This window comes from Schistocerca piceifrons, chromosome 3 (assembly GCF_021461385.2).
Source record: "Schistocerca piceifrons isolate TAMUIC-IGC-003096 chromosome 3, iqSchPice1.1, whole genome shotgun sequence".
Lineage (NCBI taxonomy): Eukaryota > Metazoa > Arthropoda > Insecta > Orthoptera > Acrididae > Schistocerca > Schistocerca piceifrons.
In genome coordinates, this window is record NC_060140.1 from 638,288,703 (window position 1) to 638,312,447 (window position 23,745).

The following is a 23,745-nucleotide window of genomic DNA, read 5'->3' on the forward strand; positions in this document are numbered from 1 at the left end:
TACCAGACAATGGTGGGTGTCCTTGAATCAAATTTATCTTGTCCATCCTTCGCTGGCCACCAGCGAATACTGTTATAAAATGGTTTCTGCTCGTTTTCTTTACATCGTCTAGTTTCTTCTTTTTTATTGAAACAGGTCCACTACACGCTTGTTCATCTGAAAGACCCGCCAGGTCCAGTGTTCCGAGCGGCATGGAAAGAAAATTATCTAAAAGAAAAAACAATTTGTCCACCGACGCTTACAATCAGTCATAGAACATGGTTGTTTGTACAACAATGCATCATGTATGAAACACCAGTGCATTAAGAAATGAAATAGTTCCTCACCATAAACTTAACATTTATTACATTATTTTACAATGAGAGGCACTATTCAGCGGGCTATTTCATGAAGGGATACGGCGCTACTGTCTTTTTGTACGGCCGCACTTGGAAGTGTCTGCCGTCGGCAGGGGTGTCGGCGTGGCCGCCGTGGCTCGCACGAAAGGCGACGCACCAGAGCCGCAGCGTCAGGAAGTACACCGCCTCTGCGACGCTCATGAAGCTGAAGCCCATGAACAGCCCCAGGAGGCCTCCCGTGTTCGCTGGAACACAGAGGCAGCTGTTGGTAGCAGTCGCCGTGGCATCAGTGATACTAAGCTGCCCCAGTCAGCAAAGTCTTTACAACCGAATACCGCGTTGCCACATCCTGCACATGACGTCTTCTCAGAAGAAAAGCCAACATGCTACATCGTCAACGTTGGGACTTGCTGGCTAGGCCCGCACACCCACCGTCGTCGCGACTGCACAGATATCGCTTTGCCGTCCCCCCACCCCTACCACCTGCAGCGGAGCTGCTCTCAAAAGTTTGTGTATATATTGTCCCGGCTAGTTAAGAACCATTCCCTGCCGTGTGGGTCGGGCATAAAACATCTCTGAATCACGTTGTGAATCTAGTCGTGTGAACTAGCAGTTGAAACTAGATCACGTTTTTCCAGAGATATTTCATACACTTTCGATCACGACGGATCCAAAGACAGTTTTTTTTTTTATTCCTCTGAAGTAAGATATCAGCTGAGTTCCAATCTATTTTTACTAATTTGTTTCCCTGAGTTATTTGATTCAGTTACTTTAGCAGTCTGTATGCCTTTGTTGAACCCTATTAAATGTGTTTGTAAAAAGGGTTATCATCTTCCTTCAATAACCCTTGAACGTTCACAGATATTATTGTCTATGTACTACCTGATTATGGAATTTAGTAAATACTGGGAATGTCTCGTATATTTCTGTTTTATTGACACAATTAATTTCTTAAATTAATAAGAGATGGCACTGGGGGATCAATGAAAGGAGAGCTGATCCAAGTGTGTATTGTTTCGGTATGATAACAGTCAGTCATTACTACATTCCTTCGTGTACCTATCACCAAAGATCTGCTTTCCCATGAAACTGTCCTTTGCCAGTAATGTCCGATAAATTATAAATATGTCTCTGGGTCTTACAATGTCTAAGCTTCTCACGACGCGATATTAATTACGAGTTCGAATCCTTTCAATGTCTGTTCAGTACAAGTTTAGTCTTTTAACGGGCACTATTTTCACTTCTCGTTTATTAGCAGAATCACCTTGACAACGAGCGCAAAGATACTAGTGTAATAAGGTCCAAACTATTTTCGGTCCCAATACTATTTAATAATTCACATACAGCGAATAAAGTCCTTATTCAACATAAAAGTTTTTCGTCTTGTCAATAAATCTCCTCACAATCGTAAGTATACGATCGTAGCGTTTCGTTTAACACGTACAATCACAATTCACTTGAATATCAATGTTCATACACCCAATCACCTCCAATTGACTTCGTCTCTGAATTTATCCCAAAATAGTCTGTTCTTCACCACTCCAATTTCTAATCCAGTTCTAAGAATGCAATTTAATTAGGCTTCTAATCCCAAAATCCCGACTACTAAGGAAGAACTGCGAACACAGTCGCCACCGCTGAAAACATATCTAAAGAGACCTAACAATGCTGCGCATTGATTTATATATTACATTCAAAACAAATCGCAGCTCAGTTATGTCTTCCTTGGATTCGCTTTGTACTACTTTGCTTTACTCTAATTCGAATATCTCTTTGTAAAATTTTAACTAACTATTACTTCGAAATACTACTGCCGTTTTTTGGCTCTTAGAACATTTCGTATTACAGAATTTAATCTAATACTCGTTTCTGTATAACCACTCTCTAAAGCGCGGTTACATGGCATACATGATATTAGACATCAGGCATATCGTCGAAATATTGTGCTAAGTGGGCATTATCTTCCTGCAACATACTCAAAAACGCATCAGAAAATATGTGCCCCATGAAAACATTAGAAGATCAATCATGTACATGCTAGCTAAACACTTATCTTCTGAACATGGTATTCCATTCGATGGCATTATGGTTAAAGCAACTGTTTAGTAACCTTCCTCCGTAACTAACACCGAGATCTACGGAATTTAACTTTAAACAGACAGCATAAGACCATGAACTGTGGAACAAATGAAATTATCAAAACAATTTTGCAAATTCCATCTGCAATAATAAAACCAGTGCATAGATTGCTGCATCCTCTACTTTTATTTTGTAATTAGGATTCATACGTTTACTCTTTATATTACCTTTATTTTAAATGTACCTTACGATCTCGAAGAAGGATACAGGTAGTAAAAATAAAAATTTATTTCATTTATTTCTCTTGTTTTCCTGAAAAAGGAACAAGAACGTCAGTCTCTATAGATGACAAACCATTGGATTTAGACAAAATATCAGAATTCTTTGCACTTATCAAGTACCGCACATTTAATTGTTAGATGGAAAAGGTATTTAACATTTTACGAATGAAGGAATATACAACCATCAAAAGAGGCTTTACAGAATTATAACTTTTCTTTTTCGGTTCCACAAAATGAAAATTTTTACTTGTCATTTAACTCAGAATTAAGATGAAATTTAATTTAAATACATAACAAAAGAGAAGAAGTCACATCAAACTAGATAGTTGTGTTAGTAATTTTCTTCCATTTTCCAAAGTAGTTATTATGTTTTAACAAACAGGATTAAAGCGACAGAAGGCAGGCCTGAAGGCAACTAAATATGAGGGAATTGGAGGGCTGTAACGGAAATGGGGAGGGGGGGTGGGGAGAAAAAAAATGTAGCCGAGGTCGCTAACGCACACCCGTCCGGAGGCTTGGATGTAACAGGTGCGAATCCTAGTAGTGGAAGAGATTTTTACAGCCAGTATTTCGCCAGCAACAGGACAAGATATGGTGGGATAACTTTCCTGATCACCAAATCGGATTAAATTCCAAACCTCTCCGCAATTTCTCAATCAATGAAGCCATGACATATTGCTGGATGTCATCCGTCCGCTATGCACTGCAATGCTATACTCACATCCGTTACAGTCATCTGCACACGAGGCAGTCACATACGACACCACTCTCACACATCACTATAAAAGCGATCATCGTTCGCGAAAGAAAGAACTTTTTCCTGTTAAGCAGAACAACCTACTATTTGTAATCTCTCAGCCAACAATGCTATACGACTCTCCTTTTTTTTCTTTTACTGCTCATATGATACGATTATTGACAACTCATAGTAACGTAAGTTTTACATATCTTTTGATAACCACGAAGTTTTATTGCCCTGAAGGATTAGTCACGTCAAACGCTTACTGAAAATCTGTGACCTTGGAAAAAAGTTTTACTGAATGTTCAGTAAATATTACGAGTTGGCGTACAACCAGATCAATGTATAACTTCAGTTTGGGTGCCTTCGTTTTTAATCTATTGCTTTTCTCTCTATGTAATTGGTTTCTTTATACAGGGTGTCCAAGTAGGAATGGTAAGCTGCTTCACGAGCGGGAAGGCGTGCCGGTCCCTGGCACGAATCCGCCCGGCGGATTAGTGTTGAGGTCCGGTGTGGCAGCCAGCCTGTGGATGGTTTTTAAGGCGGTTTAAGATCTGCGTCGGCAAATGCGGGCTGGTTGCCCTTATACCACCTCTGTTACACTATATCGGAGATTGCTGCGCAAACACTGTCTCCACGTACGCGTACAACATAATTACTCTACCACGCAAACAGTTGGGGTACACTCGTCTGGTATGTGACGTTCCTGAGGAGGTCCACTGGGGGCCGAACCGCACAATAACCCTGGGTTCGTTGTTGGGAGGCGGTGGGGTGGGAGGACTGCTGTGGCCTGTTGTCGGGTTGTAAACCACTGAGGACTAAGGCGGGACGAAGCCTCTGCGTCGTCTCTAGGTGCCCGGTTCAATACACAATACACACAATCTCAAAATTGTGTGACCATATTCAGGTGCAACAAAGTTCAGTTTGTATATTTTGTCGTGTGACTTGTATAACTTAACGAGCTGCAGTAGTTTGACGAGTGTCTGGTTTCTACTGTGTGGAATATTTTTTTTATTTTTTAGCCATTGCGCAATATGCACAGTAATTTTATTTCCAGAAGATTCGAAGATGACAGCTAGACTCTGTGGAAACCGGTCACTTGGGAAATAAAAATATTTCAACACGCAATCTTGGCTGCAAATATTCTTATTTATCACCAAACATCATATCGCTTCCGGAAACATGCGTAACGCATATGTTCACTATTGGTTTAGAGAAAGACTCTTACAGCCAAAAGAGGTGCTATTGCCTATGGAACGACGACTGAAATTCTGTGGAAATTTGTGAAGAGCAAACGCCTCAAATTAAACGGACTTTTGTGTGGGGATTCTTGCTGTCATTCAATTTTTGGACACCGCATGCGCGATAAAAGCGGAGGGTTTTCGCCGTTAGAGGTAGTGCCTGCGAAAGTATCAGAAGCATTGTGAATTATGGTGAAAAATACCAGGAAGTGTGTTTAGAGTCGGCTACATTGCTTGTGAGCAAAAAGCTGACGATCTTCTTAAGTGTTGCAAAGCGCAATCTGCGCGGCCTTGCTATGTTGGATGTCAGTGTTGTATTTCATTTTATTATAAACACTGGTACAAGAAGCTCTTTTTTCGCCCATTAGGGTTGCATCGTATTTCTAAAGTTAGATTTGGTGCACTACGGTCCCTCAGTGGAGTATAGTTATTAGTCATATTGCACTACGTCATACCTATGGAAATCTAGACCTGTTATGAAACTTCCTGGCAGATTAAAACTGTGTGCCAGACCGAGACTCGAACTCGGGACCATTGCCTTTCGCGGGCAAGTTCTGGAAACATCCCCCAGGCTGCGGCTAAGCCATGTCTCCGCAATATCCTTTCTTTCAGGAGTGCTAGTTCTGCAAGTTTCGCAGGAGAGCTTCTGTAAAGTTTGGAAGGTAGGAGACGAGGTACTGGCAGAAGTAAGGCTGTGAGTACCGGGCGTGAGTCGTGCTTCGGTAGCTCTGTTGGTAGAGCACTTGCCCGCGAAAGGCAAAGGTCCCGAGTTCGAGTCTCGGTCGGGCACACAGTTTTAATCTGCCAGGGAGTTTCATATCAGCGCACACTCCGCTGCAGAGTGAAAAAAAATCTCATTCTAGGCCTGTTATGCTGGCCTGCTTTAGAATGAATCTATGTTAAGCTGCGCTAAGCTATTTAAAATCCACTGCGCGAGAAATAACTTGCTTGGGCTGCTGATGCTTTAGCAAAATGTTCAAATGTGTGTGAATTCCTAAGGGACCAAACTGCTTAGGTCATCGTTCCCTAGACTTAGATACTACTTAAATTAACTTAAACTAACTTATGCTAAGAACAACGCATACAACCATGCCCGAGGGAGGACTCGAACCTCCGGCGGGAGGGGCCCCGCAGTCCGTGACATAACGCCTCAAACCGGGCGGCCACTCCGCACGGTGATGCTTTGACGTGAAGGGCTAAAGAGCGTCGCGAATAACGCCGACAGTTTAAATGGTGCGTTGGGCGCTGGAAATTATGTGTTACTTGCGTTGTATCCGGTGGTGATCGGTGACCAGGGTTATTAGTTGTTACATATGGTATAATTTGTTATTGCGGAGTGAGTCTCGTTGACTAGAAAAAACTAAGTAAATTATAAACTCACTTCATTTCTTATATATGAAGATGGTATCTGTTCTTTGGGACATGTTACCTGTAATATATTTAAGGCTCACAGGCCATTTGACCATCTTCTTCTGTGCAGATGCACGATCAGTCCCCGAACTCTTACGGGAATCAGTAGTAAAACCGCGAGTAATGAGTATAATGGGCAGGAGCACTATGAATATAGTGCGGGACAATAAGTTGCGAATGTGGGTCTCACGGGAGGCGTGCCAGAGATAAGTCCCTGCAGTCGCACTATCCTCTGAGTCGTCAGTGACTCAATGGATGCCGGCACGGTTGCTCAGCGTGTTCGGTCAGAGGGCTGCGTGCCCTCTGTAATAAAAAAAACTGAGTCAAGGAACCAATGATCAACTTGAACGGATGTCTTGTGACGTCCGCCAAGACCAAACGCAACTAACTATATCGAACAAATGAAAAAATAAAAAAAAAACAATATAGTTAGAGCGTCTGCCATGTAAGCAGGGGATCCCGGGTTCGACTCCCGGTCGGGGTACACATATTCAACTGTCCCCGTTGACTTATATCAACGCTTGTTAGCAGCTAAGGGTATTCATTACATTTTATGGCGGAGGCCTGTTAAAAGCGGAAGTTAAGCAGTTACATTAATTATCAAAATTTGAGTTTGTACTATCACATGATTAAAAGTTTAAACTTTCGTGTATTGCAGCATTTGGAATAAGTTTTGCAATTTTTTTAATGTGAGAAACTGTAGACTTTAGCGGGTGTTCGTTTTTTTTCGGGGCGGGGGGTATACAGTTTTGTCAATATTGCGTTCATGAAATTTTAAACGTAAAATTCCTTCAGAATATTCTTCATATAGGGTTGTCTTATCATTCGATATTCATCTCAAATCTCACATATTGTGTTGCCTGTCATAATTAAGATATTGGCGAAGTTGTGATTGGACCGTAGTCCTTATCATGATCTCAGTTACATAGAGGTGTCTGGGGCCACTACTGGGGATCTGTGGTGCCCCACATCGCCTTCCAAACTGGTGGTCCTGCAGCCACGACGGACTCTCCGCTGTAGCATTCGTGATTATTGAGCCTGCCGCAAATGAAAGTATCAATAGTAATACTCAGCTCGACTTCTCTTCTACTTCCTGTCACTAAAAACTCAGTTCAGCACAACACTGTCGTAAATTGTGGCAAACTTGCTGTATATACCAACAGCATTATTCTCCCAGGTAAGCATTAATTTCGCCTAAATTCTGCTAGTGGATTTTCCAGGTTGTCTTTGTACAACGAAACATAATTCTTAGGTATGTCATTAGAGTATAAACACAGTCCTGCAGGAGCCCTCGCGACTGTTCCCGGAAAGGACGCTGTGCCAAAAGACACTAGGTTCACCTCCCTCTCCATGAAAGTTGTAATTTGATTAGAGAGGCTTTGGCCACACACAACATTTATGGTCAGTATTCCAGCAGTAAGTATGCGTCTGTACTGTTACTTACAAAGGAACTCTGTGAATCCAAACAGTTCTGCTTTCAGCATGGATGTGAACTGAGACTCGGTGAAGAAGATATGTACCAGCGCCAAGTTCTCTCTGAAAACAAATTCAAACGATAAACACTAGAGTTAGTAATGCACAATAATAGCGAACCAGGGGTCGATAGGCGCGACCTGACTCACATGACGTGGGAGACGTTGCTGACGTTCGCGGTGTACTCGGATCGCAGGTGGTGGACCCAGAGTCTGCTAGAGAATGTGCTGCTGCTGTAGCTGATCTCGGAGCAGCCGGGCAGGCAGCTGCAGTTGGTGCGCTCTGAGCTGGGACCAGCCTCTGGCCCATCATTCGTCTGCGTCAGGCTGATCTCCATCTTATCTGCGGGCACCATCAGATCCGCCTCAGCCACCATTCTAAGCGAAACACTGAGAATTGTTTTCTTTATTTTCAAGATGACTGACTAAATGAAAGCCATCTAAGACAAATAAGTACACGGGACAAAAAATTAGTTGACACCAGGACAGATTACGCTAACACATTGTAGGCTACCATCCTCTGTATCCTCGCTAATGGTCTCAGTTCGACGAGCAATAGTGCCTAAAACTTTTTTCAAGTATACCATGTCCATAGGAAGCCGCACATGCGATCTATATGTTCAAAACCGGGTGTTTTACTGACCAGTCAAGGTGTAATAAGGTGTCGATTGTTCGACAAATCAGAAACGTCCGTGTTGAGCTCTGTGAATACAGAAGCTGTTATCTCGGAAGACGGATAGCCATCATGAAGATATACGCTCTCTTGCAACATGAACGTGACAAGTTGCCAAAGGCTGTAACAACCACCTTTTGCAGTGCGGATCACTACGAGAAGTGCATGAGGTTCTCGAAGGTACTGACAGAGTTGTGGAACCATGTTGACTCCACTGCCGTGGCCAGCAGCGCTAACTTTTTTGGCTGAGGATCAATGGCGCGAACAGCCCGATCAAGCAGGTCCCACAGCTTCTCTATTTCGTTTTTATCGACGAAGTTTCATTAACAGGGGAATACTGTGTACTTATCCTGGTGTTCTTCGAACCACTCACGTACGCCGGCCGCGGTGGCCAAGCGTTTCTAGGCGCTTCAGTCCGGAACCGCGCGACTGATACGGTCGCAGGTTCGAATTCTGCCTCGGGCATGGATATGTGTGATGTCCTTAGGTTAGTTAGGTTTAAGTAGTTCTAAGTCTAGGTGACTGATGACCTCCCATGTTAAGTCCCATAGTGCTCAGAGCCATTTGAACCATTTTTGAGCCACTCACGTTCACTGTGAGCTCCGTGACACGTTTTACTGTCCTGCTAGTAGATGCTATCGCGCCTAGAAAAAACAAACTGCCTGTAGCACTGGACTTGGTCTCCAAGGAAATATTCATATTTGCGTTTATCATTTGTGCCTTCCAGAATGACAAAGACACACAGGAAATGCCGCGAAAACAATCCTCAAATCATAACGATTCCTACTCCGGCCTCAGTCCTTCAGACAATTGTTGAATGATGTTCGCTTTCACACATTTCACACCGTACACGCCAAATGCCATATGTCCGATGGAGCAGAAAACGTGATCTATCTGGAAAGGCCTCCTGTCACCACTCAGTCGACGTCCAGTTGTGGTATTCGTTTGCAAATTCCAACCTCCGTCGCCGATGAACAGCACTCAGCAGAGCAGTTAGGTCAAAGAGGTGAGGTAGGCGGCGAAGAGGAGATGGACAGATGTGTGAGTATATTGCTAGCAAAAATGAGGAAGGCGGAGGTGTTCAGAGAGAAGGGGAAGAGGATAAGGGCAGAGTGATGGACAGGGGAGATGGGATGTCCGTGCAGTCAAAGTGGTGGCAACATCTTGTAGAGTATACATTTCTGTTGTATGCAATCCACGGCAATTAGATTATATGGGTTCTACTATACATGGACAAGAAATAATAGTATCCATTCGCTTTATAGTGGACCTGAAGATGGCGTGGGTATTGCGCCGAAACTAGTCGTCTGAAATACCTTTGATGATACGGCTGTGATGTGTCATTTTCTTTATTTACATTATCAGCTGCTGTCCCACGTCAGCAAGAACGATGGACTTCCACAGCTCCACTTTGCCCACCTTTCTGCCCATCTTCTCCTTGCCCCTCTCTGTCCCCATCTTCCCCTCCCCATCTCCCTGCTTATCTCTTCCTCCCCATCTCTGCGCTTATCTCCTCCCTCCCCCCCCCCCTATCTCTGCCCATTTCCTGCTCCCCTACCTCTGCCCACTCTGTCCTACTACACTCAATCTGTCCATTTCCTCCTCACTCCTCTCTCTCAATACATCTCAACTTCCCCCCTGTGTGCCCATCTTCTACTTGCTCCTCTCTGTCAATTTCCAGCTCCGTTCATCTTTTCATATCTCCTCCTGCCTCTGCCCATCTTATCCTGCCCGGCTCTCTGCGTCGTAGCTTTAAACGACGCCTATTTTATAACAAAATAACGTCAGAGTGATCCAGTTTTTCCAACGAATTATTCTTGAGTATGATCTACGGAAACGTTGGAGTTCATCGCAATTAGTGGGATCAAGATTTGGCCTCCCTTTATTACTCATTTTGTATCCATCGTTTCCTTTTGCTAACGTGTACTCAGGATGAAAAATCAGAATCTAATGCGTTTTCGCTTCTGCCATACAGAGTGTAAAAAAAGCTACATAAACAAAATTTTAGAGTGCTCACGGAAGATCGAAAAGGATACATTTTAATGTGATGACAATGCTGGAGGTGCTCCGTTTCTTTTAGGGGTCCATTAGGTTTCTGACTGTCCATTTCGATAGCTGAGTGCGCCGCTGACTGCCGTGTGGAGGGCCTAGGTGACATTTCTAGTTCTAACAGGAAGTTTTTCTTGGCGGAAGATGTGGTGCGGAGTGCACTCAGCCTGAGACCAATTGAAGAACTACTTGACCGAGTAAAAGCCGCTGCAGGTCACGAAAATTGACAACGGAGCCCCACGGCTCTCCAACACCGCATCCGATGACCCCACGGCCTTCCAATATCGCATCCGATGATGCCAATGGCAGAGAACTTCCTTTTCTTAATACCGGACGCGTTTCGACTTTTCCCCAAAGAACTGTCAACGGCCTTATACCACAAAATTTATTACTAAACTTTTAATTGTGTACGTCTCTAAATATAGATTTTAGTCTCTCTGCATAAGGATACATGTAGGCTACACTGCTCGTGTTGATACTCAATGTTTTACCTGAAAAACATTCTAAGCACCTTCTGCCTTTCGCTCGTCGTCATATGCTTTTCTTCGGCCAGCTTACTGCGATTATTGTTTTACCTATATAAAAATAATATAATTTCGTCTAAAATGTATCACTATCTAAATCATGTTTTTTTTATTTTATTTTGAGTCCTCAGTGTCCCGACAGGTTTGATGCGGCGCACCACGAATTCCTCCCCTACGCCCATCTCTTCGTCTCAGAGTAACCCTTACAACCAATGCCCTCAATTATTTGCTAGATGTGTTCAGGCTCTGCCTTCCTCTACAGTCTTTGCCCTGTACAGCTCCCTCTAGTACCATGCAAGTTATTCCCTGAAGTCTTAACAGAAGTCCAACCATCCTACCCCTTCTTCTTATCAGCGTTTTCCACATATTCCTTTCCTCGTCGATTCTGTGGAGAACCTCCTCATTCCTTGCCTCAACAGTCCACCTAATTGTCGACATTTCTCTATAGCACTCCGTCTCTAATGCTTCGATTCTATTCTTTTTCGGATTTTCTACAGTCCACGTATCATTGCCATACAGTGACGTGCTCCAAACGTATATTCTCAGAAATTTCTTCCTCAAACTAAGGTCTGTGTGTGATACTAGTAGACTTCTTCTGGCCGGGAAGGCCCTTTATACCACAGCTAGTCTGCTTTTTATGTCCACATTCCTCCGACCGTCATGGGTTATTTTGCTGCCTAGGTAGCAGAATTCCTTAACTCTGTCGACTTCGTGATCACCAATCCTGATGTTAAGTTTCTCGCTGTTCTCACTTCTGTTACTTCTCATTACTTCCGCCTATCTTCGATTTACTCTCAATCCATATTCCGTACTCATTAGACTGTTTATTCCTTTCAACACATCCTGTAATTCTTCTTCTCTTTCACTGAGGATATCAATGTCATCATTGAATCTCAGCATTGATATCCTTGAATATTAATAATACTCTTCTGCCTTTATTTTATTTCCATCCCTGTCTTACACCCTTTCTAAACCGAGCACGTCGTTCCTGGTCGTCCACTCTTGGTTATATACAGGGTGTTACAAAAAGGTACGGCCAAACTTTCAGGAAACATTCCTCACACACAAATAAAGTAAAGATATTATGTGGACATGTGTCCGGCACGCTTAATTTCAGTGTTAGAGCTCATTTTAGTTCCGTCAGTATGTACTGTACTTCATCGACTCACCGCCAGTTGGCCCAATTGAAGAAAGGTAATGTTGACTTCGGTGCTTGTGTTGACGTGCGACTCATTGCTCTACAGTACTAGCATCAAGCACATCAGTACGTAGCATCAAGAGGTTAGTGTTCATCACAAACGTGGTTTTGCAGTCAGTGCAATGTTTACAAATGCGGAGTTGGCAGATGCCCATTTTATGTATGGATTAGCACGGGGCAATAGCCGTGGCGCGGTACGTTTGTATCGAGACAGATTTCCAGAACGAAGGTGACCCGACAGGAAGACGTTCGAAGCAATTGATCGGCGTCTTAGGGAGCACGGAACATTCCAGCCTATGACTCGCGACTGGGGAAGACCTAGAACGACGAGGACACCTGCAATGGACGAGGCAATTCTTTGTGCAGTTGACGATAACCCTAATGTCAGCGTCAGAGAAGCTGCTGCTGTACAAGGTAACGTTGACCACGTCACTGTACGGAGAGTGCTATGGGAGAACCAGTTGTTTCCGTACCATGTACAGCGTGTGCAGGCACTATCAGCAGCTGATTGGCCTCCACGGGTACACTTCTGCGAATGGTTCATTCAACAATGTGTCAATCCTCATTTCAGTGCAAATGTTCTCTTTACGGATGAGGCTTCATTCCAACGTGGTCAAATTGTACATTTTCACAATCAACATGTGTGGGCTGACGAGAATCCGCACGCAGTTGTGCAATCACGTTATCAACACAGATTTTCTGTGAACGTTTGGGCAGGCATTGTTGGTGATGTCTTGATTGAGCCCCATGTTCTTCCACCTACGCTCAATGGAGCACGTTATCATAATTTCATACGGGATACTCTACCTGTGCTGCTAGAACATGTGCCTTTACTAGTAAGACACAACATGTGGTTCATGCACGATGGAGCTCCTGCACATTTCATTTGATGTGTTCGTACGCATCTCAACAACAGATTCGGTGACCGATGGATTGGTAGAGGCGGACCAATTCCATGGCCTCCACGCTCTCCTGACCTCAACCCTCTTGACTTTCATTTATGGGGGCATTTGAAAGCTCTTGTCTACGCAACCCCGGTACCAAATGTAGAGACTCTTCGTGCTCGTATTGTGGACGGCTGTGATACAATACGCCATTCTCAAGGGGTGCGTCAGCGCATCAGGGATTCCATGCGACGGAGGGTGGATGCATGTATCCTCGCTAACGGAGGACATTTTGAACATTTCCTGTAACAAAGTGTTTGAAGTCACGCTGGTACGTTCTGTTGCTGTGTGTTTCCATTCAATGATTAATGTGATTTGAAGAGAAGTAATAAAATGAGCTCCAACATGGAAAGTAAGCTTTTCCGGACACATGTCCACATAACATATTTTTCTTTCTTTGTGTGTGTGGAATGTTTCCTGAAAGTTTGGCCGTACCTTTTTGTAACGCCCTGTATATATTTTACCCGTCTTTCCCTACAGTTTACTTTCACAACTCTCAGAATTTCGAACATCTTGCTCAATTTGACATTGCCGAATTCTTTTTCCAGGTCGACAAATCCAATGAATGCCTCTTGATTTTTCTTTGGTGTTGCTTCCATTATCAACCTCAACTTCAGAACTGATTCTCTGGCGCCTTTACCTTTCCTAAAGCTAAACTGATCGTCATCTAACAAATACTCAACTTACTTTTCCATTATTCTGTGTGTTATTCTCATCAGTAATTTGCATGTACAAGCTAGCAAGCTGATTCTGCGATGATTCTCGCTCCTGCTATCTTTGGTATTGTGTGAATGCTGCGTTTTCGAAAATCTGAACGTATATCTCCAGTCTCGTAGATCCTACACGCCTACTTGTATTTTAGTTTTGTTGCCACTTCCCCAAACCATTTTAGAAATTCCGATGGAATGCTTTATGATGCATCTTATTTGATCTTAAACCTTCCAAACGCCTTTTAAATTCTGAGTCGAATACTGGATCCCCCATCTCTTCTCTGTCGACTCCTGTTTGTTCTTTTATCACGTCGCCAGACAAGTCTTCCCCCTCGTAGAGGCCTTCAATCTACTCTTTCCATCTATCCGCTCTCTCCTCTGTATTTAACTGTGAAATTCCCATTGCACTCTTAATGTTACCACCCTTGTTTTTAGTTTCGCCGTAGGTGTTTTCACTTTTCTGTATGCTGAGTCGGTTCTTCCAACCATTATTTCTTTTTCTATTTCTTCACATTTTACAAGCAGATGTTTTGCTTTAGCTCACCTGCAGATCCTATTTATTTTATTTCTAAGTGACTTGTATTTTTGTATGCCTGAATTACCCCAAACATTTCTGTACTTCCTTCTCTCATCGATCACTTGAAATATTTCTTCTGTTACCTATGGATTCGCAGTTGCCAGAAGCACTTACCATGCCTTAATCCTAGACATGCAAACGGATGAGAGATAGTGACGTGCAATTACGCATCACCATCATGAGAGCGTAATTCCGGTTAAATTTCACGGAGTGAGGCATAAAACTGTTGATGGAGAGAGACGTTAATCCTGGCAGCACCTTTGGTGCTACTGTACAGGAGATGACTGCGTGCCGGCACTGAGGTTCTGGCCCTTCAGTCATTTCATTTGCAGCATTATAAACAAAACAAAAACTGTACAGGTAACCAGGACTCAGACTGATAACGTTCAGCAAAGTAGGGACTCTCCGCACCATACACATCCCACAATAACAAAGAAAAACAGATTAGAGAGATTGACTAGGCATCAGTAGAGGAAAACTACTTCACAGTTAGCATCTATAAGACCCTTGCGGAGATGTTTATATATTTTGGGCAATCCGTTTTTGAAACAAATATATCTTTCACTTCGTTTGCTACTAGCCAGTTAAACTGCAAACTCATCGGCTCTTTTGAACGGTCTTCATTTCTTCGACTGATCGTAACTTTCGTTCTGCCACGAGCCAACCCTGCGACTTATGCATACATTGTACCACTAGCATCTCGGTTATCGATGCTACGTATTTTACTGTGTCCCTGGAGCAGGAATTTCCATGTTCCGCCACTCACCCACAATATTCATCAAGTAACTCTAATCGCAATTGTCATGTTCGATTGCTCCCAGTAGCTACACCACGATGCTCCAGAACAACCCCCAGACCATCCCTTCTCAATGAATACTTGTTCCACTAGCTACTCTGTATAATACTATTGCGCATTATAGTTTATTTGTCAGTTTCTTATAATAGTTTTGTCTGCTGCTGTTTTCCTTGTTGTCCACAATTTATATCTGTTCCCCACTGACGTCCAATAGCACAATTTCTACAACTTCTCACTTAGGTTTAGAACAGTATTTGACATTTGCAAACCTTTATTGCCTTAAAGAACGGTGCTTTGGCCTGTTACACACAGTCTTACGTTCTTTCAGCATTTCTTGTGACCTTTCTTCGTGAGTAATTAAAACTTAAACTAGTTCTCGTAAGTATTCCGATATTTGGAACTGTAGTAAATTCCCACTTCTACTTTTTATCATTTGCGCCTTCACCTCTTGCATCTTCACTCAGAATCCTGTTCTTAGTATGCTGACCACTATATCTAATACTTCTAAGAAACCTTCTACACTTTTAGCAATGTTGTCAGCGAACCTTGCGTTTTTAGTATCATTTTTTTGTGAAAGCTAAAAATACTGTTTATGGAAGGTTAATATACTATTAATTCGTGACATTGGCACTGTACAGAGCACATGAACTCGAAATGTTGCTGAGCACCTACCATGAATTTCAAGATTTTCAGTTATGGCTAAACCAAATATCAATATAATAGCAAGTGCTGCAGTAGAGTGAATTAAAAGACGTTATCATATTTTTAAATTTACCGTACCGGTTTTTCGACAGAGAAAACAGGGATGATAAATTGCAAGCCTGTCTTGACGACTCACATACCTAGCCTAACGTTCCATTCTAATTATTTCGCTCACAGTATTTCCCCTTTGCTTTTGTCAATAATGGAAATTACTCTCTTATCTTTGAACTTCATCACTGACTTCTTAAAATTATGCACAGTTAATTTTGCCTTGGTCTAAGTTTACAAGTGTCATGATGATATTCTGTGTTTCGTTGATCACTGCTACAGTCTGCCACAATTTTGCGATTGATAGTATAGCGTAAAGCGCACTGCGCTAGGGAAGATGACGAGACTGGGATCGATTTCGGGGAGGTACTGTCGGGTTCATTAGGCTAGCGTCGTGATAACATTTTACTCTTTAACAAACCACATAACATTAATTTTCGACAGGTCCCCTACCTCCACTTCAAAGACCCACCGTAGCTATCGAAATGGACACGTGTTCGGGAGGAGCATTTTCTGTAGATCACAAAAATCGATTATGGTGAAAGCCGAGATTGTGTCCTTGAAAATGACACGCACAGTGTCCTTCCCCTTTCTTCCTTTATACGGTGTAGCACTCCGACAGGAATGACAAAGTCACCAACTTGATGTTAAATATTAAACTTCCTCCGTTCATTTTCAGTTAAAAAATGCCACTGGACGGCGAAAACACAGACGAATAGCGTACGTGAATCTAATTAAAGATAACTTTGTGGTCACACGGAATGTATCTTGCCGGAGAAACAGTTATTATATCAACGGCGCTCAAAAAACAGGTGCGCACTCTGCAATGAAGAACAAGGAATAGAGGTAAGTCACTCGTTCTACAACATTAAGAAGGATATGGAGTAAAATGTTACCCTGACGTAATTCGCTAAATACATTACAGAGGCAGCATTTCCAAGATGTCAGCATGTATAGTTTCATATTTACGTTGAAGGAATACTTTTTTTTTAATGTAGCTGTGAAATAGTTGCAATTTTTTTAGAGCAATTAATGTCCAAGATGCGATAAACTACAGCAATGAATGCTCTTGAGACGCATTTGGCTACTCGAACAATGTATCGATTCCGTCTCCGAATAAGTGATACTCGCCGGCCGAAGTGGCCGTGTGGTTAAAGGCGCTGCAGTCTGGAACCGCAAGACCGCTACGGTCGCAGGTTCAAATCCTGCCTCGGGCATGGATGTTTGTGATGTCCTTAGGTTAGTTAGGTTTAACTAGTTCTAAGTTCTCGGGGACTAATGACCTCAGCAGTTGAGTCCCATAGTGCTCAGAGCCATTTATAAGTGATACTCACCTAGAGCCTTATTAGCACACGCCTCGCTCTTGATGCTGCTGCATATCGGCGTCTTGGAGTCTTCTGCAGAGGATAGAAACTACTCTCATTTATGGTTGTCAGTATCTTATAATATAATTTGAAACGTACAAATTGTCAAAGATGCACTTGAACTTAGTAATTAAGGTTTACTCTACAGCTGCTAAGAAGTACACTTCGGCAGAGAAATTAAGCATGTTATGTATAAACTTATAGTCAACTTGCTAAACCTGGCGCAAATTAAACAGTTTGATTTCTGTCCATCTAACGTGGTTCACAGAAGATGAGACCTAGGCAGTCGGCCATTAATCGTTATTATAATCTCAGCAGAAGTGTTACATAACTTAGACTTGAGCCGAGCAGTGCACAAATAGTATCCAAAATGGTTCTTCAGATAGTTCGCTGCATGTTTTCTGGTTTATATAGGCCTGTCTGAAATGTACTGCATAAGTTGATATGAGGTAATGATAACTACTTTCCATCCCTATTTACGTAATACTTGTACTATGTTTTAGAGTCCTCTTTCTTCCTCTGTCAAATACTGCATTACAGAGTTCCACATGAAATCACCCTAAACTCCAAATGTAGCTAAAAAAAAGATGTATGAGACACAGGTACTTACGGTTTGCGGCATCATGTAAAGTTAAACGTTTGTGACGGTTTTTTTTTCCAAACGATTTCTTTGGTTTCATTTCAGATTCTAAGTAATTATCACATCTCTAAAGACAGCCCAATGCGTCGTCTTGTGTGCGAAAACGAAAACACTCATTGCTGTCCACAGAAATTTCCGAAGTAAATTTCAAAGGGCGCCAGCAGACTCTTAAACGATTGAGGCTTCGTATGACAGGTTCCTAGCCAACTGTTGTGTAAACAAACAGTCACGTTGCGCCATAACAAGTACATATGATGAAATAGTGGAAGAGATCACAGATAGACCTTCCAATAAAGCCCACCAAAGTTAGTTCGGGGACCATCGACAGAAATAAACTTTCCTCGCTCAGCAGCTCACAATTTGCTGCATAAACGACTTCGCTTGCACGCTTATAAAGTTTAAAATGTGCAAGCATTGAAGCGAAATGACTTACAACGTCGCCAGAATTTGCTAATGGGGTAGAGCAAACTCTAATCCAGGAAATGTCGTTTTCTGTGATCAATAGATCTTTCACACTTGTAGGAAGGTTTATCGGCACAATATTATTCTTCATTTCGGCAAAACTCCATGGTTTTCAGGAACATGTCAAAGACAACGAAAAGTGAATCTGTGGTGTGCGTTGATGAACGACTACATAGTCAGACCACTATTCTTCATCGAAGAAACACTAATGGGAACAGTTTATCTGGATCTGTTTGAGTAATGTGCCGTCACTTAGCTTCTTCTCAGCACAACGCTGGAGGTTACATGTTCGTGGCTTCGTGTATTGAACATTTTCGCTGTGATGGCTAATCCGTGATGGAACAACGATGTGGCCACAGCGATCTCCGAACATAAGCCTTCTGGATTTCTTCCTGTGAGGTTATGTCTCACCTGTACCTTATCTTGGAAATCCCCGCACAGAAATTGTGGTTGCAATAACCTTCATCACCCCATACATGCTTGTGCACATGTGGGTTGAGACAGACCATCGTCTAGACAGTGTGTGGGCTACGAAAGAACCCCAAATGGAAGTTTATCAGTTTTTTGTTCAAAACTTTTTGAATTACTTTACATGATGCGGCAAACCTCAAGTATGTATACCTCAAAGTTTTTTAAAATTGCATTTGATAATCACGGTGTTTTCATATGGACATCCCGCATTTTTACTGCAAAGAAGCTGACTGATTCGAGTTTCTTTGTCTGTTCTTTGCTCTAAGCAACTTTTATGTAATATTGTTTGTCTTGAACGTTATTTAAACTCTTAGCTGTCTCTGATTCTTGTGTACTAGTTTAGTTTCAGATTCTGTCATTGGTTGCTACGATCTGTTTGTGCACATATTGGTCTGTTGTTCAAGGTATTCGTGGACATTCTCAATATTGTTTTGCAATAGTCTCTTCATTTTGCCCGGGTATAGTGGAAAAACTGGTAGAAGCTGACCTTGGGGAAGATCAGTTTGGATTCCGTAGAAATGTTGGAACACGAGAAGCAATACTGACCCTATGAATTATCTTAGAAAATAGATTAAGGAAAGGCAAACCTACATTTCTAGCATTTGTAGACTTAGAGAAAGCTTTTGACAACGTTGACTGGAATACTCTCTTTCGAATTCTGAAGGTGGCAGGGGTAAAATACAGGAAGCGAAAGGCTATTTACAATTTGTACTGAAACCAGATGGCAGTTATAAGAGTCGAGGGACACGAAAGGGAAGCAGTGGTTGGGAAGGGAGTGAGACAGGGTTGTAGCCTCTCCCCGATGTTATTCAATTCAGCAAACAGTAAAGGAAACAAAAGAAAAATTCGGAGTAGCAATTAAAATCCATGGAGAAGAAATAAAAACTTTGAGGTGTACCGATGACATTGTAATTTTGTCAGGGACAGCAAAGGACCTACAAGAGCAGCTTAACGGAATGGACAGTGTCCTGAAAGGAGGATGTAAGATGAACATCAACAAAATCAAAGCGAGGATAATAGAATGTAGTCGATTTGAATCGGGTGATGCTGGGGGTATTCGATTAGGAAATGAGACACTTAAAGTAGTAAATGAGTTTAGCTATTTGGGGAGCAAGTAACTGATGATGGTCGAAGTAGAGAGGATACTGGCAATGGCAAGGAATGCGCTTCTGAAGAAGAGAAATTTGTTAACATCGAGTATAAATTTAAGTGTCAGGAAGTCGTTTCTGAAAGTATTTGTATGGAGTGTAGCCATACATGGAAGTGAAACGTGGACGATAAATAGTTTTTGCAAGAACAGAATAGAAGCTTTCGAAATGTGGTGCTACAGAAGAGTGCTGAAGATTAGATGGGTAGATCACATAACTAATGAGGAGGTATTGAACAGAATTGGAGAGAAGAGAAATTTGTGGCACAAATTGACTAGAAGAAGAGATCGGTGGGTAGGACATATTCTAAGGCATCAAGGGATCACCAATTTAGTATTGGAGGGCAGCGTGGAGGATAAAAATCGTAGAGAGAGACCAAGAGATGAATACACTAAACAGACTCAGAAGGATGTAGGTTGCAGTAGGTACTGGGAGATGTAGAAGCTCGCACACGATAGAGTAGCATGCAGAGCTGCGTCAAACCAATCTGTGGACTGACGGTCTCAACAACAACATCGACGTATTTATGCATTGATTTCACTTGGCCAGCTTGGGTTTTCATTCCCTCTACCAAATCTAACCAGATATTGTTAGCGTACAGTACATAAGCAGTATATAATGATAGTAATTATAGTAACGATAACATAAGGGGTTATCAAAAGGTTTCCGTTTGAGGGCATTGCTGCAGTTTATATGCAGCGTAGCGTAACTTCGATACGGCTATATAACAACCGACATGTAGGCAAGGGATTTGTGTTGCATTCGTGTATTTCCGACATGCGTGAGGTAAATGCCGAAACGTGAATTATGGCGACTTGATTACCAAATGTATCCGAACAGGACTGCCGTACTGTTATTCTTTTCTTGGTTGCCGGATGAAGAATGAGGCAGCATGTCTACCGAAAACCAACTGAAACAAGGAATGCTGCTGTTTCATGATGAAGCACTTCCCCATACGCTTAACGCAGAAGTTACGCCAACTAAGGAGGGAGGCACTCGAGCACCTGCTCTACAGTCGTGGTTTCTCCTCGTGCGTTTGTCACGCCTTCGGTCTCCTAAAACCGCCTTGAAGGGAAGAGGATGTGCAACAGGCAATTACGGACTTCTTCGTGCAGCAGGACACAGTGTCTTATCAAACAGGTATTTTCAACATGATGCGTCGGTGCGATGTTTGCCTCAACGCTCATGGCACTTTTACGTGATTGACAGACCGATTCTGGGCATACGGTCTTCGAACGGAAACTTTTGATGGCCCTTTATATGCTTTTAAAGAATACGCGGAAGTTTAGAGATGACAGCCTTGTAACATTGTTTTTATGTAACGATTTCCTCTTTACGTTCTTTCTCGAATGTAATAACGTCTTTTAGGAGGTGTGGCTGCAGTGCGTAAGAAATCAATGCGGAGAAGTTGTTGACTGAGCAGATGAAGAGCAAGAAACAATAGCGAAAGATTGGCAAATTAGATAAATAGAAAAAAATAGGAATATAAAGGTACTAGAAAAGCATGGACATGTTTCTTGAAGTTTCCCGGTGGATTGAATACTCCATTATTTTTCAGGATTGCATCTGGGATATTATTAACTCGTGTACCAATATGTCGGCTGACAAGCTGTCAGCCTTTCTCAAGGTGATCGCAAGATTTTTAATGCATTTTGCATTGTGGAGTAAACGCGCATCCGTGAACGATAAAACTGTTGATAACAAGAGCATTAGCCATACATAAAACTTTACGCCTTTAAGAGTAAAACAAAACAAGCACAACGTCAGCGAAGCCACAGTGCTTATGAAGTATTTGGTTGATAATTTGGAGGTCAGAGGTAAACTAACGTAACTAAAAAAAATTACTATTTTGAGATTTTTCTCGCATGTGGCTTGTTTAAGTCGTACCTTCCTAGTGATAAACTAATGCATGTGTGTATTTCACAGAAAATAAATTAAGCAAGGTGGTACTTCCGTGTGTGTAACCAGAAACCCAGTGATCATACGACGATGGAGCCGAATGTAGTCAACCGCGCTCCTTATCATATCGCCTGTTAAGATAGTTTGCCTTTCCGTGATATATTACTTGCGTATTATTATATGCATTGTTAAACACTTGAAAATAGCAAACTGCTGTAGGATTTGATGCCTGGAGTACCATTTTTTGACGGACTCGAAGAATAAAATGAATTCTATTAGTGGAAGTCAAAGGATCGTGAAATTAGCGCCAAAGTTAGTAAAGGAAACAAATGTTTAAGAACTTTAACTACTAGTATTCTATCCTGCAATCTGAATCCATCATCAACCAATAAATCTCAGTAAGCACGCATATCAATTAAAGATTATAAGACATTCGTTATAGCGCAAAATAACGAAGCTCTTAATGTACATTCCCCGATTTAGAAGAATTATGATCTGAATGCTTTACCTCCAGTCGACGGTACTAATAACAATGAAAATGTCTCAGATCCTAACATAACTGCAGTACGATCGATCAAAAGTACACATCTGTTAATCATAATGTGTCATTTACATCCAGCAAAATTCATCACTTTTGCGGAATAATACTATTTCCCTTATTTACTCAGGAAAAAGACACTGTGAATGTACTGGGTGCTGTGTCTTTACCTTATGACAAATGATATTCATGGAATCGTTATGTTGCTGAAAAACCAAAATCCCCGGTATTCAGTTTTCAGTTTCCTTGCTGGTTGGCTGTGTGATATACATTTACGTAAATGTACGTAAACAAACTCTCCTCAGACTGACACGCAATTACTGCGATTTAAATTCAACTAATGGTGACATCAATCATTTTAAGCTCTATTAATTTTGTTGCTGCCTTATATTTTGAGGTCTGCGTCTTTCTCACATGTGGTAGCTGACGATAAATTAATAGGGTCACGAGAACATTGGCAAGAAATGCAACTATGAAATAGACGGTGTGGAGATCGAACGCAGTCGTACCGAGGCAGAGAACATTGGCGGTTAACTTTCCTTTAACCATGATGGTGTACAATCACATTGGATGGCTGATAAATATGGAGAGGTTGCTTCATTAATCACTGTGTCTAATGCCTTGGATGACAATAGTACTCTCACTAGACGAAAAATGGTATTTTCAGGAGGCAGGAAGTGAGTACATCACCACACTAAGTGGAAGTGTAGTACAAGGAAAAGATGCAGAGAAGAAGGTGCAGAGTACACATTTAAAACCTATGCAATTGTTTCGACAAACTGTGTTAAGCTTTCATATATATCTACATCTACATCTACATACATACCGCGCAAGCCACCAAATATTGCATGGCGGTGGGTACGCTGTACCACTACTAGTCATTTCTTCTTGCAAAAGAAAATGTTCAGAAAACATAACTTCTGAAGACAGGCAGGGTATTTTCAACAGTTTCTGGAAACAAAGAAATAACGATGACTTTGAGAGATTATGTGTGGCTTCACACGTAATCCCAAAAATGTGGGTTGAAGGATACTACAAGAGAGCGGATTTAGGCATAACGTGAGACTTCATTACTTGTTTGAAGTTCGTGGGAAAAGACTTTAAGCTTACAAACCATTATTCTTAAATACTTCGTGTATTTCTCGAAATCTATGTCAGGACAGCGTTCACCGAAAAAAATACTGTTGGAATTGTTTAATCAGATCAGAGACGAAAGAAGGTTCCACCTAAGGACGAAGAAACAAGATATCAAAATAGACGACAGAGGGATAGAGAAACAATTAAAATCGCTCGAAAGAGGAACGGCCGCTGGACCTGATGGGATACCAGTTCGATTTTACACAGAGTACGCGAAGGAACTTGCCCCCCTTCTTGCAGCGGTGTACCGCAGGTCTCTAGAAGACCGTAGCGTTCCAAAGGATTGGAAAAGGGCACAGGTCATC

The 23,745-nt window shown here is 42.0% G+C and overlaps 1 protein-coding gene across 1 annotated transcript in view; it reads right to left on the reverse strand.

The window, feature by feature from the left end:
• Nucleotides 1-380: 380 nt before the first annotated feature.
• The window catches only part of LOC124788913 (pickpocket protein 28-like), a gene marked incomplete at its 5' end in the record, with an annotated part of 101,898 nt that continues 78,533 nt past the window's right edge, over nt 381-23,745 (reverse strand). The window contains 4 exons of the mRNA XM_047256195.1: nt 381-583; nt 7,533-7,624; nt 7,711-7,903; nt 17,116-17,178. Of these exons, the coding sequence (XP_047112151.1) occupies nt 381-583; nt 7,533-7,624; nt 7,711-7,903; nt 17,116-17,178 (551 nt within the window). The remainder of the gene's footprint in view (nt 584-7,532; nt 7,625-7,710; nt 7,904-17,115; nt 17,179-23,745) is intronic.